At 36.2% G+C, this 15,513-nt stretch overlaps 1 protein-coding gene across 10 annotated transcripts in view; it reads right to left on the reverse strand.

Annotated features, from left to right (window-relative positions):
• Positions 1-15,513, reverse strand: part of LOC105479667 (protein tyrosine phosphatase non-receptor type 13) — a 225,357-nt gene that overhangs the window by 181,122 nt on the left and 28,722 nt on the right. For 9 of the 10 annotated variants that reach the window (XM_011737771.2, XM_011737770.2, XM_011737769.2 and 6 more), the window contains one exon: positions 3,358-3,477. In XM_011737771.2, coding sequence (XP_011736073.2) covers positions 3,358-3,472 — 115 coding nt within the window. In that variant the 5' untranslated portion in view covers positions 3,473-3,477. Of the gene's footprint in view, positions 1-3,357; positions 3,478-9,458; positions 9,557-15,513 lie in introns of those variants that run through there. The other variant, XM_071093331.1, reaches the window with a different exon arrangement.

Here is a 15,513-nt window from a genome sequence, read left to right on the forward strand (position 1 = left end):
ATTAACGAGCTTAGGCTATAGCCTAGGAATAGTACGATTCTTTTCAAACCACAGAATATTTACAAAGATCAATCATGTGTAAGATCACAAGAAAATCTCAAAAAATACTATCTTATGATTTCTCAGGGTAGTCATACAGAATGCATGTTTTAGTAACCACAAGGCAACAAAACTAAGAAACTTATACCAAAAGAAGAACCAGTTTTCATCATCACCTTCATCTACATGTTTAGAAGTGCATGAATATTAAAAGTTTTACATTTTCCCTCCTCTGAAGAGAGGTTCATTTGAAGATGGTGTCTTTCAACAAGGCCATGCTTAGATATCATTATCCTATGAATAATAACCATAGCAATTTTGCTTTTAAAAATGGAAAGCCTTCAATTGCTGGGAGGCTCAAAAATATGAAGAAACAGATAATTTTCTTGACCTTTGTTCAATAATACCCCAATAGAAATGCTTATTTCCAGCTCCCTCTTATAGGAATGTCAATAGCATGCTTGCACTCATATTCTGAAAAAGAAATGGGAACAACGTGCAAGTTCAAGATGATACAGGGGGAAAGTCATTGACAAGAAAGCATTTTTAAAAAACAAATAAACTTCTTGGACACCATTATATTTTACCCGCTTTTTTTCCCCCGCCACTCCCAGTGTTACGCATAAGGACTCTACGAGAGAACTAAGACAACCACCATTCATTCATAAAATAAAAAAACTAATAATTATTTTATTTCAATTCGTTACAAGAGTCAGGAGAAGAACTTGTGACAAAAAGATATTGTGTGATGAAAGATATTGTGTGATGAAAGATACTGTGTATGAAAAGATACTGTGTATGAAAAGATACTGTGTATGAAAGATACTGTGTATGAAAAGATACTGTGTAATCAAATACAAAGAATGAAAACTGATAAATTTCTGATAAATTAAATCAAATAAGAATTTGTTTCCTCCAAATACACAGAAATTTCCAATTGGCAATCATGACAATTGGTAATCTTCAAACTGCCAAAGAAACCAAATTCAATCTCTCTGTATTACTGATAATACTCTGTGAATTAGACTGGAGGCCTTATGCTAACCAGCTCCTATTGCACAGCATTTAAGACACAGCTACCTCATAATTAATTTTATAATACATCTGGTAAGTCTTTTAATTATGATGTGCCAATATGTTATGCAATAATTGCCTCTCAATGACAACACCTTATATTCATTTGATCTCTATTAACATTATGAAATGTGAAAACAAGGAAAAACCCTTAGGTACTTACAGTATGCAAGATGCTTTATATTCTATGAGTCATGGCCTGGGCAATAATCCTGCCATTAGTATAAAAAAAAGAGGTATTCTCTCTTCCTCCTCTGAATATCTGTAGTACTTATTGTCTATGTCACTCATTTGGCACATTGTTTTGAAGTGGTAAATTTGCAGTTGTGTCTTTTATCTGAATAAATTCCTTAAGGGCAAAAGTGACACCTACTTATTCAGATCTTCCACACAATACCTCACAAGTAGAAAGTATTTCTTAAATATTAATTGACAATTATTAATTGACTAAATAATGCCATCAACATATCTTTCCTTCAATAACACCTTTGGAGCACAGCTACATTCTGAATACTCTGGAGTGTCTATACTTTCCAATTTTCTGAAAATTTTCTGGAAAATAAAGTAAAGCAAACAAAGCAATAATGTTTATTTAAAATAGCCAGATTTTTGGTTGTGATATTAGATCAAATGAATAAATGTTCTTTAATACTAACTCTAATTAAAGATCATCAGACATAAAGGTTATATAGCACCAATCCATGGGCCCTAACACTGTTTCTTCACAATCCTGTCTCTGAATTAAAAAACAACAACAAAAACAACAAAGCTTTACTACCTGTCCCCAAACACTCTTCCCCTGTCTCTATACTTTCCTGTACTCAATCAGTAATTATCCCTACATCTTTCCAAAAGGTTCCCATGGCTCCTGGTCTTTAGCAACTCTATCCTATAAATGGTTCTCAAACTTTAGCATGCATCGGAATGTCCTTCAGGGCTTGTTAAAACACAAATTGCTGGGCTGTACCCCCAGAGTTCCTTATTCAGTAGGTCTCTAATGTATGTTTTATTGTTGCATTTCTAACAAGTTTTCAAAAGATGCTAATGTTGCTGGTACCACGCTTTCAGAACTATCACTACCCTCATTCCTTACTTATTTCTGTCAGGCTTTTTTGTGCCTGATGTATGCATTCAAATCAATTTTAGAGACTGATTCTTTAGATGAAGCTTGGTTTTTTCACCTACTATTCTAAATAAGTTTTGGTCACGTGCTGTGAATGGCAAACACCATCTTCATGTGCAACTTCTGGCATGATATCAAATATTTCTGGACAACCAAAGGATGACTCTAACTTTTCTAACTCCACAGTGCCACACAACCACCTGGACCAAGAGATCCCCTCTACAGGGAAACACCAAAATACTTGTTGACCCTATATTATTCCAATTTAGAGTAACAGGGATGCCTATATTATTCTCTCTACCAGATCTTTTTCCTCTCCCTCTCACCTGGTTAACTTTTCTTTTGGGTCTTAGCACAGGAATGACTTGTGTAGGAGAGCCTTCCTTTTCTGCCCCATGACCAAGTCAAATCCTCCTATTATGACTTCTCAGAGAGTCACTGAATCCCTCCCTTTTAGCCCTTGTCATGGTGGCATTTTTTACATTTGTTTATACAGTACAAATGTGTGCGTGTGTGTGTGTGTATATATATATAAAATTTTTATATACCAGGCTGGAGTGCAGTGGTATAATCTGGGCTCACTGCAACCTCTGCCTCCTGGATTCAAGTGATTCTCCTGCTTCAGCCTCCTGAGTAGCTGGTATTACAGGCGCCCATCACTACACCGGCTAAATTTTGTAATTTTAGTAGAGATGGGGTTTCACTATGTTGGCCAGGCTTGTCTCAAACCCCTGACCTCAAGTGACCCCCCAACCTCAGCCTCCCAAAGTGCTGGGACTACAGGTGTGAGCCACCATGCCTGGTCCAAATATTTTATTAATAGCTATTTTCCACATTGAACTGTGAGCTCTAAACTGAGAGGAACTGTTTTGGTTGCAATCACCATTACACTTTTGCTGCCTGGTGCAATGTTGGGCACATAGAAGATATTCTAACGAATATAGATAATAGCTGAGCTTTTTCAGCCCTAAAAGAGATAAGGAAAGTATTCCTTTCATACTCTGCCAAAGGCACAGGAATAATGAAACAAAAATCTAATCTCTGACCCTGTATCTGTTTTTTAGCTACCGAATACTGAAACAACAACAGCAGCAGCAGCAGCAGCAGCAGCAGCAGCTTACCTTTTCTGAATAATTCTTGGAGACTTTCGGCACTTTGATTTAATACAGCCCATATTTCTTCCTCCTGAAGTGGTCCACCGCGAACCTCCAGGGCCTCAGCTAGTGACACGTGCATATTACCTGGGAAACAAAGGTAACAGATGGTTGATGCATCAGCAACTTAACTGTACTTGCAGTAGTGAAAGCTCTACATCAGTGATGACAGACTATAAGCCCCCTGTCTGCCTAATTTCTCAATATGGCTATCAATCTAAATGTTACCTTAAACTCATAGAAGGTAAAGGAATTGGAGGGAAAAATCCTCAAACAACCACTTGCCCAAGCCCAACATGGTCAACTTCAGAGACAGAACTGGAGAATGGGGGTGGTGACTATTTCATGGAAAAAGGCAGAGACCCCAGGGTACTAGGTGGCACAAAAATACAGATCATAAACCAAAGCAGTCAGACTGAACTGAATGAAGGCCTTTCAGATTTCTGTTCCAGGTTTCATCCTATCCATCCCAGATATAAAAGTAGAGAGAAACAGAGAGGAGAACCTATAGCCATGGTAGGGGAAGTTGGGAATAAGATGGAACATATTTCTTCCATTCTTTAGTTGATTTCTATTATCTCCTATATATACTGTAACTGTATATCTTACACTAAATGCAATTAAGTATTTCCAGACCCAGTTTTGTTGGCAACTCAACATTTTCCCTGGGAAAGTCACTTTTCAGTTAAACCTCTGTTTCCCTATTGTAACACAGGAATGATAGTAACAATAAAAATGTCATTTTGGGTGGCTATGACAAGGGAAGTGGTTATGCTTGTGAACATGCTTTGATATATGATTCTACAGACTGTGAATTAATAAAAGATCAGAAAAGTGTCTGTCCTGAAATTTTTGTCAGGTCAATTTTTCCAATGGCGTTCAATTAAGTAGATGATATACTGATAAAACAAGATTTTCTATGGAGCTTAATAAACCTATTTTTACATTAAAAGAGGAAAATGTAACTAGTTAAAATCCTTCTATATAAATTTTCCTAAATTGACACAACTTGAAAATTGTTCTTTAGAGTGATTCGTAAGATTTCTACCCAGACAAAACCAATTTACGCATAACGTATATAGTATATTTCTATTGTAAGGGAGAAGCAGATTTGGAAAAGAAGCCAAATAAGGAGTTTAAAAGTTAACCTATAAAAACATCTGTTTTAGATAAAAGTTGACTTTGTTTACTCAACTAACAAGACAAGCTACTATTTTCTTTTAATTTAGATTTATGATACTTAATCCTGACTGAAAAAAGCAATTCCAACTATAAATGAGGCCAGTCTTGTCCTTTCACTTTCCTTTTTAAATGTTTACTAAAACATTTTATGCTTAAAGTCTGCCTCCAGGGTGAAAACATTTTATGCTTAAAAGTCTGCCTCCAGGGTGTCTACTTATATACACAATGTGATAGTTAAAAGGAAAATATAAGATACTACTTTAAAAAAGCCAAAAGCGCTTTTACTTAGGTTGTACAAGAAGTGCGATTATTTATTTAGATCCCCTGCCCACTCCAAAGTCTCTAGGTTCTCATTGACTTTATGATATAATAGCATATTTATTCAAGAGAAAAAAGTAGAAGCTTCATTCCTTTCTAAAGATATGTGAGTTATCTTCTACATGAAAAATATTAATAAACTGGAAGTTTCAACAGAGGGATCAGATACTATTAGCAACCAGATACCAACATGACTTGTAAGAAGGACTACCTTGTAGCACATTTCCAAAGTAGTATGTCTGAGAACTGGTTAGATAGCTCTAAAGCCTATACTCAGGGTATAAAGAGCAGAGCAAAGATTGCACAAGAATTTCTTTGAAGAGAGTTGTGTGCTGATTTTCATGTCTCCTCCAAAGTGGGAGGGATGTGGAAAGGTGCCTTCCTTTCACCTCAAGCCAGTGAAAGAAGCTTCAATGGGACCCCTGGGAGTCCTTGATACATGTTCCCTGGAGTTAGTGGAGGGCACAGCAGACAGTGCCTAATACACACTTTAGGAATCTAAAGGTGTTATCTATCACTCTGAGGCAGCAACAAGAGGTAGACAGGCGAGGGCACACAAGAGTGAGGAGGCGTACTGTATCAGGAGCCAGCTATACTTCCACTGCTCAGGATAAGAGAGCGGCAAGGAAGCACGGCCACACAGAGGGCCAGTCTGGACCCATACGAAATCCTACCCGGAGGATTAAAATGTCCTAGAATTTAGATAGTGGCAGTGGTTGCACAAAAATTCTAAAAATCACTAAAGATACACTTTATAAGGGTGAAGGCTGAGCATAGTGGCTTACGCCTGTAATCCCAGCAATTTGGGAGGCTAAGGCAGGAGGACTGCTTCAGGCCAGAAGTTCAAAACCAGCCTGGACAACACAGGGAGACCCACATCTCTACAAAATATAAAATTAGCCGGGCATGGTGGTGCCTGTTGTAGTCCTAGCTATTAGAAGGCTGAAAAGGGAGGCTCACTTGAACCCAGGAGTCTGAGGTTACAGTTAGCTATGATCATGCTTCTGTACTCCAGCCTGGTTGACAGAGTGAGACTGTTTCTAAAAAACTAAAAATAATTTTTTTTTTCTTATGAACATTGACTTTAAAGCATTAGCAAATCACATGCATAGAGATACATTTTTAAAATTACATCATGACCAAGTAGAATTTATCCCAGAAATGCAAAATGGTTTAATAACAGGAAATCCATTCATGTAATTTACCACAATTTATATCATCTCAGTTCATGCTGAGAAAAATATTCCACAGAATCCAACACTCATTCATAATTAGAAATAAAAATTCTTAGAAAACTAGGAGTAGGAGGGAAATTCCTTAATATGATGAATGAAAAATAGAAGGGTAAGTTTTATTGTATGTGAAGTATATCTTGAAAAGCTGTTTAAAAAATTCTACCCAGAGTTCCACCCAGAACTCTGGTTGGAAGTACCCAGACCACCACCAAGAAAAAGGAAGAAGGGAGGAGGAGCAGAGAAAGGAGGGGAAAAGAAGAGAAGGGAAAGAAGAGGAGAAAGAGAAAGAAGAAGGATTCAAATTAGAATTATTTCTACTGTGGAATGGCCTGAAAGAAAACTAGGCTGAGGGCTAGAAGGGTTAGGGGTTACTGGCTAGCTGGAGGGAAAAATTTCTGTAGTGTCACATGTAGTATAGTTCCAGTGAAGGACTGTGAAGAACCCACAAAAGTACACACAAGAAAAAAGGGCCAGCCTTAAACACATATGAAGTTCAAAAACAGTAAAGCAATTTCACAACAGGAGTCTGGTAAAAATAACAACAAAAACTGTTTGCCTCGCTTTCTCTCTTCTTTAGATCCTGATGGGGTGAGATATAGCAACTTGCCAGTGAGTGAGGAGAAAAGTAACAAAAAGAGAAGCTAATCACACCGTCTTCCATCTATAGATAATATTAGCTAGGGAAGGGAAAAGTTTTAGCTCTGAATGGACATTGAAATGTTGGTTAATATACTGACTAGGCACTTTTCTTTTTTTTTTTTTTTGAGACAGAGTCTCGCTCTGCGGCCCAGGCTGGAGTGCAGTGGCCGGATCTCAGCTCACTGCAAGCTCCGCCTCCCGGGTTCACGCCATTCTCCTGCCTCAGCCTCCCGAGTAGCTGGGACTACAGGCGCCCACCACCTCGCCCGGCTAGTTTTTTGTATTTTTTAGTAGAGACGGGGTTTCACCGGGTTAGCCAGGATGGTCTCGATCTCCTGACCTTGTGATCCGCCCGTCTCGGCCTCCCAAAGTGCTGGGATTACAGGCTTGAGCCACCGCGCCCGGCCAGACTAGGTACTTTTAATTATGGAGTTTAAGTGACTGTAGTCATTAGTATTACCAAAGGGCAAGGAGGGAATTATGGACCTGGGTTTTTATATAGAGGCAGAACTTCCTCTGGTGAAATAAGGGAGGAAGGAACGAAGGAAGGAAAAAAGGAGAACAAAATAACTTGCTTATGATGATATCTTATGTATCCCATTGTAAAACCAATATGTTGGCTTTATATATACATACACACACATATATATGTGTATATATAGAGAGCACAAGAGACAGACTAGATTTTAAATCCTAAGATACTGTTTTTACTTACTTTTTAAAAATAAATTGGATTTTAAGATATAATTATTCCCTATAAATAAAAAAATGAAAAGGTTAAAAGTAACTTCTCACACAATAAAATTTTTTCAGCAATTAATTTTTCTAGCTACAAAGATTACTAATTATATGTCTGTTGTTTGATTGAATAGGGTATAAATTATAACAATACCCTGTTAATTTTTATTTAAACTTTTTTTTGTATATTCAATATAGGATCTTTATGAACATTTCTGGTTAGAACTTCTTAGAACTCCAAAACATAGACAGGAACATTTGTTTTTCAAAGTTATCATCAAGCTATCAGAATAGATTTAATATTTTTAATTTACAGCTTTGCTAAACAAGAACTTAAAGACTTTTTTTTTTAAACTGCCTCACTCTGATCACCCAATGTCAGAATTTAATGTAGTATTACAGCAGCTTTCTAGAAAACAAACAACAAAGCTATCAGCTTATAAATTGCCTACTAGCACCATCTTTCTCTCTTACATATGTTTATTTACCGTTATTATAGCACTTCAGATCATTAGCTCCAAAGATAACAAGGGAATGAAGGAAATGCAGAAGTTGAAGAGGAATGCAAAAAAGAAAAAAGAAACTGGAGGAAAAAAGCTTGAAGTCAACCAACAGATGAGGACAGAATTAGTTATGAAAATTTTTTAAAGCCTGTTGCTTCAATTGTTTCCTTTAGACACAGTACTAGATAACTTGGGAGTACAGATATATGACAGGCGTTATCACATTAACCTATGACAAAGGCTAAATTTTACGATAAACATAGCCACATTATTTACTTTTATTCTCTTGAAAGTTATATGCTACATGATAACTAGAAAGTTTTTGGAAAAAAATTTCAAATAAGAAAAATTATTTCTATCACATAACCAGAATCATTATTATGTTTTTGGTTAACACAGGTATTACTGACATGACCTTAAAACTGCTCACAGAGACAAAGCCACAAAGAGATTCTAACAGATGTCATTTTAATCCTGAAGGATTGTGGCACTCACAGGAAGCACATACGAGTGATTGAGAACAGAATGAATAGTAAACAGATTAACTAAATCCAATCAAGTGATAAAATAACCTGTCTGGAGACAGATTAATTAGGAATATTTAACTTGAATCTAAAGAAATAGGGCTATAGAAACATGCTGTTTCAAGAACAAAGCAGCTATAAAATAGAGCTCTGTGTATGCCACTAGTTTTGAGCAAGGATTCACTCAGCATCCTGGCTAAGGACATCTTTGGTCATTAAGAAACCACAGTGAGTTGAGAAGGCAACTCCAAAATTGTAAGCATCTTTTCATTCAGGAAGATTCAGAATTAAGTAGAGAAAAGTTTGAGACACAAGCCCATATATTAGTATTTTTTAAATTTAAAGAATCTGTACATACATAGTATCTTAGCTAAGAGAAATAGGTGAGTTAGAACAACAGTTTAGCATGGTGATTCCAATTTAAATACTGTAATGAGAAAATGGTTGAGGCTTGTATTTTAAAACATACAAAATGCCACTGGAACATACAAGAGACCCTTAAAGGCTTGCCATACATAAGTCTTACTATATAAGTTTTCATTCATTAGAAGACTTATTTGGGTACTTGGGAAGGTTTTTTTGTCAGTCAGATACATGACATACTTTTAAATTGGCTTTTAATTGTAGTAATGCAGTTGAAAGTGTTTATGGGATGTTAATTGAGTAGATTTGAAAATGGGATTATATACTCAAAGGGTCCCTTGAAACTTTCTGCATGTGTACATAGAAAATATAATTAAATTGATGTTAAAAGCTTAAGAACTATGGCCAGGTGCAGTGGCTTACGCCTGTAATCCCAGCACTTTGGGAGGCCAAGGTGGGAGGATCACTTGAGTCCAGGAGTTCAAGGCCGCCTGGTCAATACAGCAATACCTCATCTCTACATATAATACTTTTTAAAAAAATTAGCTGAACATGGTGGTGCATACCTGTAGTCCCAGCTACTTGAGAGGTTGAGTTGGGAGGATTGCTTGAGCCTGGGAGGTGGAGACTGCAATGAGCTATAATCACACCACTGCACACCAGCCTGGGCAACAGAGCAAAACCCCATTAAAAACAAAACAAAACAACTTAAGACCTAGGTTTTAGAATTTTTAATGTAATAAGAATGTTCATTTAAAAATAATTTTCACTAAGCTTTTCTGTGCACAATAAGGTCTTGAAGGCCATTACAAAGTTAGGAGAAAATCATTGTGACTTCAGTTAGCCAATGTTTTTGTAGATATGAAAACAAATGCATGACCCAGAATAGAAAAACAAAATTGATAAACTGGAATTCATCAAAATTAAACATCTTTGCTATCTGAAAATAAAGAACTGTTAAAAAATGAATCACAAACTAAGGAAAAATACTGCAAATCACATAACTAATAAAGGGCTTATATCCAGGATATATAATAAAAAAAAATCCAGTATTTTTAGATTTGAATGGACATCAGAGAAGATATATGGGCTAGCAAATGAGCACATGAAACAATTCTCAACATCATTAGTCATTAGGAAAATAAAAATAAAACAATGAGATATGGCTGCATAGCTATGAGGATATCTAAAATTAAAAAGATTAACCACAATGTGTTGACAAAGCATACTAAGTGTTGACAAAGATGTGGAGAAACTGGAATTTTCATACATTGCTATTGGGAATGTAAAATGGTATGCTTTGAAAACTGTTAATATAGTTTCTTAAAAAGTTAAATACACACTTAACATATGACCTAGCCATTCCATGCCAAGCTGCTTACCCAATAGAAATTAAAGCATATGTCCACACAAAGGCCTGTACACAAATGTTCATAGCAGTTTTAATTGTAACAGCTAAAAACTGGAAACAAGCAAACATCTATCAACAGGTGAATGGATTAAAAAAAAATCTTAGTATATCCTCACAATGGAATACTAATCAGCAATAAAAATTATTACTGATACATGTGACATGGATAAATCTAAAATAATTATGCTAAATGAAGAAAGCAAGACAGAAACAAGTGTACATGTTGTATGATTACATTTATACAAAATTATGGAAAATGCAAACTAATTTACAGTTCCAGAAAGCAGATCAGTGGTTGCCTAAAGATGGTATTGCCCTATGGAGAGGCATGTGGGAAAGATTAAAAAATTGGCATGAGGAAATGTGAAAATGTTTGGAGGTGATAAATATGTCCATTATTTTGATTCTGATGATGATCTCATAGGTGCATACATATGGCAAAACTTAACCAATTATACACTTTAAATATGTACAGTTAAATATGTCAAACATGCCTCAATAAAGCTGTTAAAAAGAGAAGAAAAAACAAAACAAAACAAAAACTAAACCCAACCAAAGGTGAAATAGCAATCCTTTTCTTTGTTCCATGAAGTTGCCTGGATTTTTTTTTATTGTTAGAAGAAACTAAGCACAACTTCAAGTAACACTTGCTTTTTAAGAAATAATAATAAATGGTAAATTTGTTGTCTAAAAGTTAACTTTCCCATTATTTTTATTGTGGTAAAAAATATGTAATGTTAAATTTACTATTTTAACCCATTTTTAAGTGTATAGTTCAGTAGTGTTAAATATATTCACATCATAATTGAACAGACCTCTGGAACTTTACCTTGTAAAACTGAAACTCTATACCCATTAAACACCAACTTATGGTGTTTAATGCCCTTGGTAACCAACTTTGTAGTTTGTACTTTCTGTTTCTATGATTTTGACTATTTTAGATATTTCATATGAGTGGAATCATTTAGTATTTGTCCTTTTGTGACTAGCTTATTTTGCTGCACATAATGTCCTTAAGGTTCATCCATGTTGTAGCATGTGACAGGATTTCCTTCTTTTTTAAGGCTGCAAAATATTTTACCGTATATGTATATACCACATTTTCTGTATCCATTCACCTGTTTAGAACATTTGTGTTGTTTCCAGTTCTTGGCTATTACACATAATGCTGTGATGAACATGGGTATGCAAATATCTCTTTGAGATCCTGCTTTGAATTCTTTTGGATATACAGTTGACCCTTGAATAATGCAGGCATTAGGGGAACCGACCCTCTGCACAGCTGAAAATCAACATATAACTTTGGACTCACCCAAAACTTAAGGTTCAACTGTATACCCAAAAGTGGAGTTGCTAAATCATATGGTAATTCTATTTTTAATTTATTCCAGAATACTGTTTTTCATAGTAGCTGTACCATTTTACATCCCCACCAACAATGCAAAGGGTTCAAATTATCTTTGCAGTCTCACTAATAAAAGCACTATTAGAGGTGTAAAAGATTAAGAGTTCATCTCCCTAATAAAAAATACATGAATATTTATTTCCATTAGGAGTAGTTATAGATCAGGTAGTAGAAAAAAAAATTATTGCCTATATGTTAGAAAAAACTAAGAAAGAATTGGAATTTTAAGGAGAAAAGGGGATAAAGCTCAGTGAAGTTTTAATTGGATGTTGCCACAAGGTAGAAACAGCATGTATCTAAATATTTTTGTTGCAGTTGGAGCAATGTTTAGTATTTGTCAACTTTTCCATTATGCTTTCCGTGTGAAAGAAGATAAACTAAAATAAACACAAGTCTAAATTGCCTTTCTGGGCCTCTGGTTCATGTCAACTACTTATCTAAATAGAAATCATGTATGCCTATTCCCTGCTTTCAAAGGACAGCTTCAAAGAATAAGAAGAAAAACTCTAGAATTCTTCAGTCCCTCTCTGCATCATTTAAACTTAGGAGAGAAGTAAAACTAGGGGGAAAATCTCTAATTTCACATTTGCTCTTTCTCTTCACCAACTGGAAGGCACCAACAGAAAACAATGCAATGGTAGAATTTTGATGTTGACTATTGTCTTTCTATATCACCTTTCCTTGCTACCCACAGACTTATGTTAAGATCATTGCTTTAGGATACTGCTGATCTTCCTAAATTACATAGACTTAAAATGTCTAGTGGACAGCAACCAAAGGAAACAAATATGGATAAAACACAAAAGATCAAGTAAAAATTCATATTTGTCCTTTACATTGTAAAAAACAGTGTGCTAAGCAGCATTCTGAGATTGCCCTCAATATTCCTTTCATATTGTAAACTCCCCATGTAGTGAGGCATATGGCAAAGACCTAAGGGTGGCCTCTAGGAGCCAAAAGTGTATCCCAGCCAACGACCAGGAAGAAAAGGTCCTACAATCACAAGGACTGAATTCTATCAACAAGCCTTTAGACTTCAGGACCATGAGTCTTGGACCAAAAGTTGAATAGGTGTGGTGTGGTACCAGACATTAAACACACACATATACACATACAAAAACAAACAAACAACAACAACAACAAAAACTAAAAACATCTAGCAGGTGAGAGGATAAATCAATGATTACAATTTATATTGTGTTAAATGTCATAATGGTTCAAACTGCCATGGGATTCCAAAAAGGGCATTTAATTAGACTAGAAAGATAGATTTTAGAAATGATTCTGAGGTTGGGATGAGGGAGGAGGGTATAAGCAGGAAGAAGGTAGATAAAGAAGATATGAGGGCTTTCCAGGTAGAGGAAATAACCCGTATTAAGAGAGAGACAAGAAACAGTAGGAGGTATTCAAATTCTGTAGATTATCTAGAGAAGGGGAAGAGAAGACAAGAGATGAAGCTAAGTGGTAAATACCAGTCAGATCATGAAAGTTTCAAGGTACAGGAGGAGGTGGGTAAGCAACAGGTAAAGTCACAAAGATTAGAGAGTGATTATCTTTCCAATGACACTTCATCTGATCTGCTGAAGTCAAAGGGAAAGAAGCATGTGTAGAGATGGAAATAAGTTAGGTGGAGGACTTCTTGTCTAATGGCCTCATTCATTGGCTAGGTGAGGTAGTCCTCATGACCTACTTCAAATGCTTTATATACCTGCCCATTTGCTTATATATATCCTCAAAGAATGGCTTTCAGTGTGTATTCAGGAATCTGTAGCTCCCCAGGTAAGTCCCATACACAATAATGTTAAAGAACCATTGCATCTTTGGATAAAGCTTTTTTGTTGCTTTTTAGAGTCAGGTTCTCATTATGTTAACCAGATTGGAGTATGGTGGCTATTCACAGGCATGATCATGGCACACTGCATCCTCAAACTCTTGGCCTTAAGCAATCCCGCCTCCACCTCCCAAGTGGCTGCAACTATAGGCACACCACTGCACTCAGCTTTTGGATAAAGCTTTAACCCTCAATTCCAATAACTCCTGTGATGTTAATTCTAAGAGGAGCAGTCAATGCCAGACTTTCCTAATTACTCAGAGGTCAGCTGGTTGAATACTTCCTTACCATGCTCATCCTTGATTTTAGCAACTGAACTAACTGTTCAACAAAGGGCTATTTTAAGTCTACAAAACTAGAAAACTAAACAAAGCAAAGGGACTATTAGAGCTGCAGAGCTCAGGTACCACAGAATCATATATCATCTTATAATGAGAGCACCGGTCCCTGGGTATTCTCTTTTTGGCTGTCCCTTGAGCCAGAGATCAGATCCTCAGCTTTTTCTTGGTTGCATTTAGCAACCAACAAATAAGTATAGAGAAGTCAAAGATTTGCTTGGAGGATACTGCAGCAAGAGAGCTGAGAGTTGTAGCAGGAGTTATTGTGAGGAAGATTACGGGGTCTATGCAGTATAAAAAAGAAAATAAAGCTACAAGAGAGTCAAATAAATTGGAAGAGAATGGGATGATCCACCAATTAGATTATTAATTCCTTCATTTATTTAAATATTTATTACAACTATTATGTGCTATGTGTTGATAGGTGCTAGGTTTTTATTTAATCAATTAACAAATATTTATTATTTACTATGAGCCAGGCACTGTTTTAAACACTGAGGATTTAAGAGTGAATAAACCAGACAAAAATAACTGGTCCTATGGAGAAGACAGACAATAAATAAATAAGTACAACAACTAGAATATCATATGCTAATACATGTGAGGGAGGAAACTAAGAAGGAGGCCTAGGGAATAGCAGGAAAGTCAGAAAGTAGACATTTAAAATAAAACGATCAAGGAAGGCCTCAATGAGAGTCTGTCATTTGAGCAAAGATCTAAAGGAGGTGAGAGAGTGAGATGTGCATATACACAGGAAAGAACATTCTGGGCAGCAAGTAAAGAATTTGGATCATAATTCCAAAAGACACAATCCTGAAAGTCATAATCCCAAATGTTGAAATTTCAAAAGATCAAAATCCCTAAATTCTAAAATTCTGAAAATCACAATCATAGGATAGTTACATCATGTTAGGTGAAACTATTACCTTGTTATTGTCTTTATTTGGAAATGAATTATGGTTTGAGGAGATGCATATGAGTGACAAGTTGACAAGGAGTAGACTTGTGGATTTAATTTTAGGTGTCAGCTTGACTGGATTAAGAAATACCTAGAAACCTGGTAAAGCATTATTTCGGGTGTGTCTGTGAGGGGGTTTCCAGAGATTAGTATATGAGTCTGAGGGGAGTTGGTAGAGAAAATCTTCCCTCAATATTGGCAGGCACCATCCAATTAGTCAGGGGTCTGGATAGGACACACACAGAAGGTGAACTGGTCTCTCTCTGAGAGCTGGAACAAACTTTTCTTCCACTGCCTTGGACATCAGAACTGCATACCTGCCCGTCTTCAGACTCCATGACTTATACCAGCAGACCCCTGGGAGGTTTTCAGCCTCTGACTGAGTTACAGCATCAGCTTCCCTGGTTCTTATAAAAACATTTGGGACATTGAGCTCCCAAACTGGTAGTGGTGGGAAAGGTGGGAAGTGATCAGATTCTGGAAATTATCTTGAAGGAAGGGCCAAAAGTTTTTGTTGATATTGATGCTCTTTGCCCTAAGAAATTGGCAGGAGGGAGTTACCATTAACTAAGACAGGAAGGCTGTGAAAGGAGTTGGTTTGGAGGGAAAGTTTCAGAGTTTGATTTTGTATGTTATGTTTGCAATGCTGATTAGACATTCAAGTGAAGATGCTAAGTA

The sequence above is a fragment of the Macaca nemestrina genome, chromosome 3 (assembly GCF_043159975.1).
Source record: "Macaca nemestrina isolate mMacNem1 chromosome 3, mMacNem.hap1, whole genome shotgun sequence".
Lineage (NCBI taxonomy): Eukaryota > Metazoa > Chordata > Mammalia > Primates > Cercopithecidae > Macaca > Macaca nemestrina.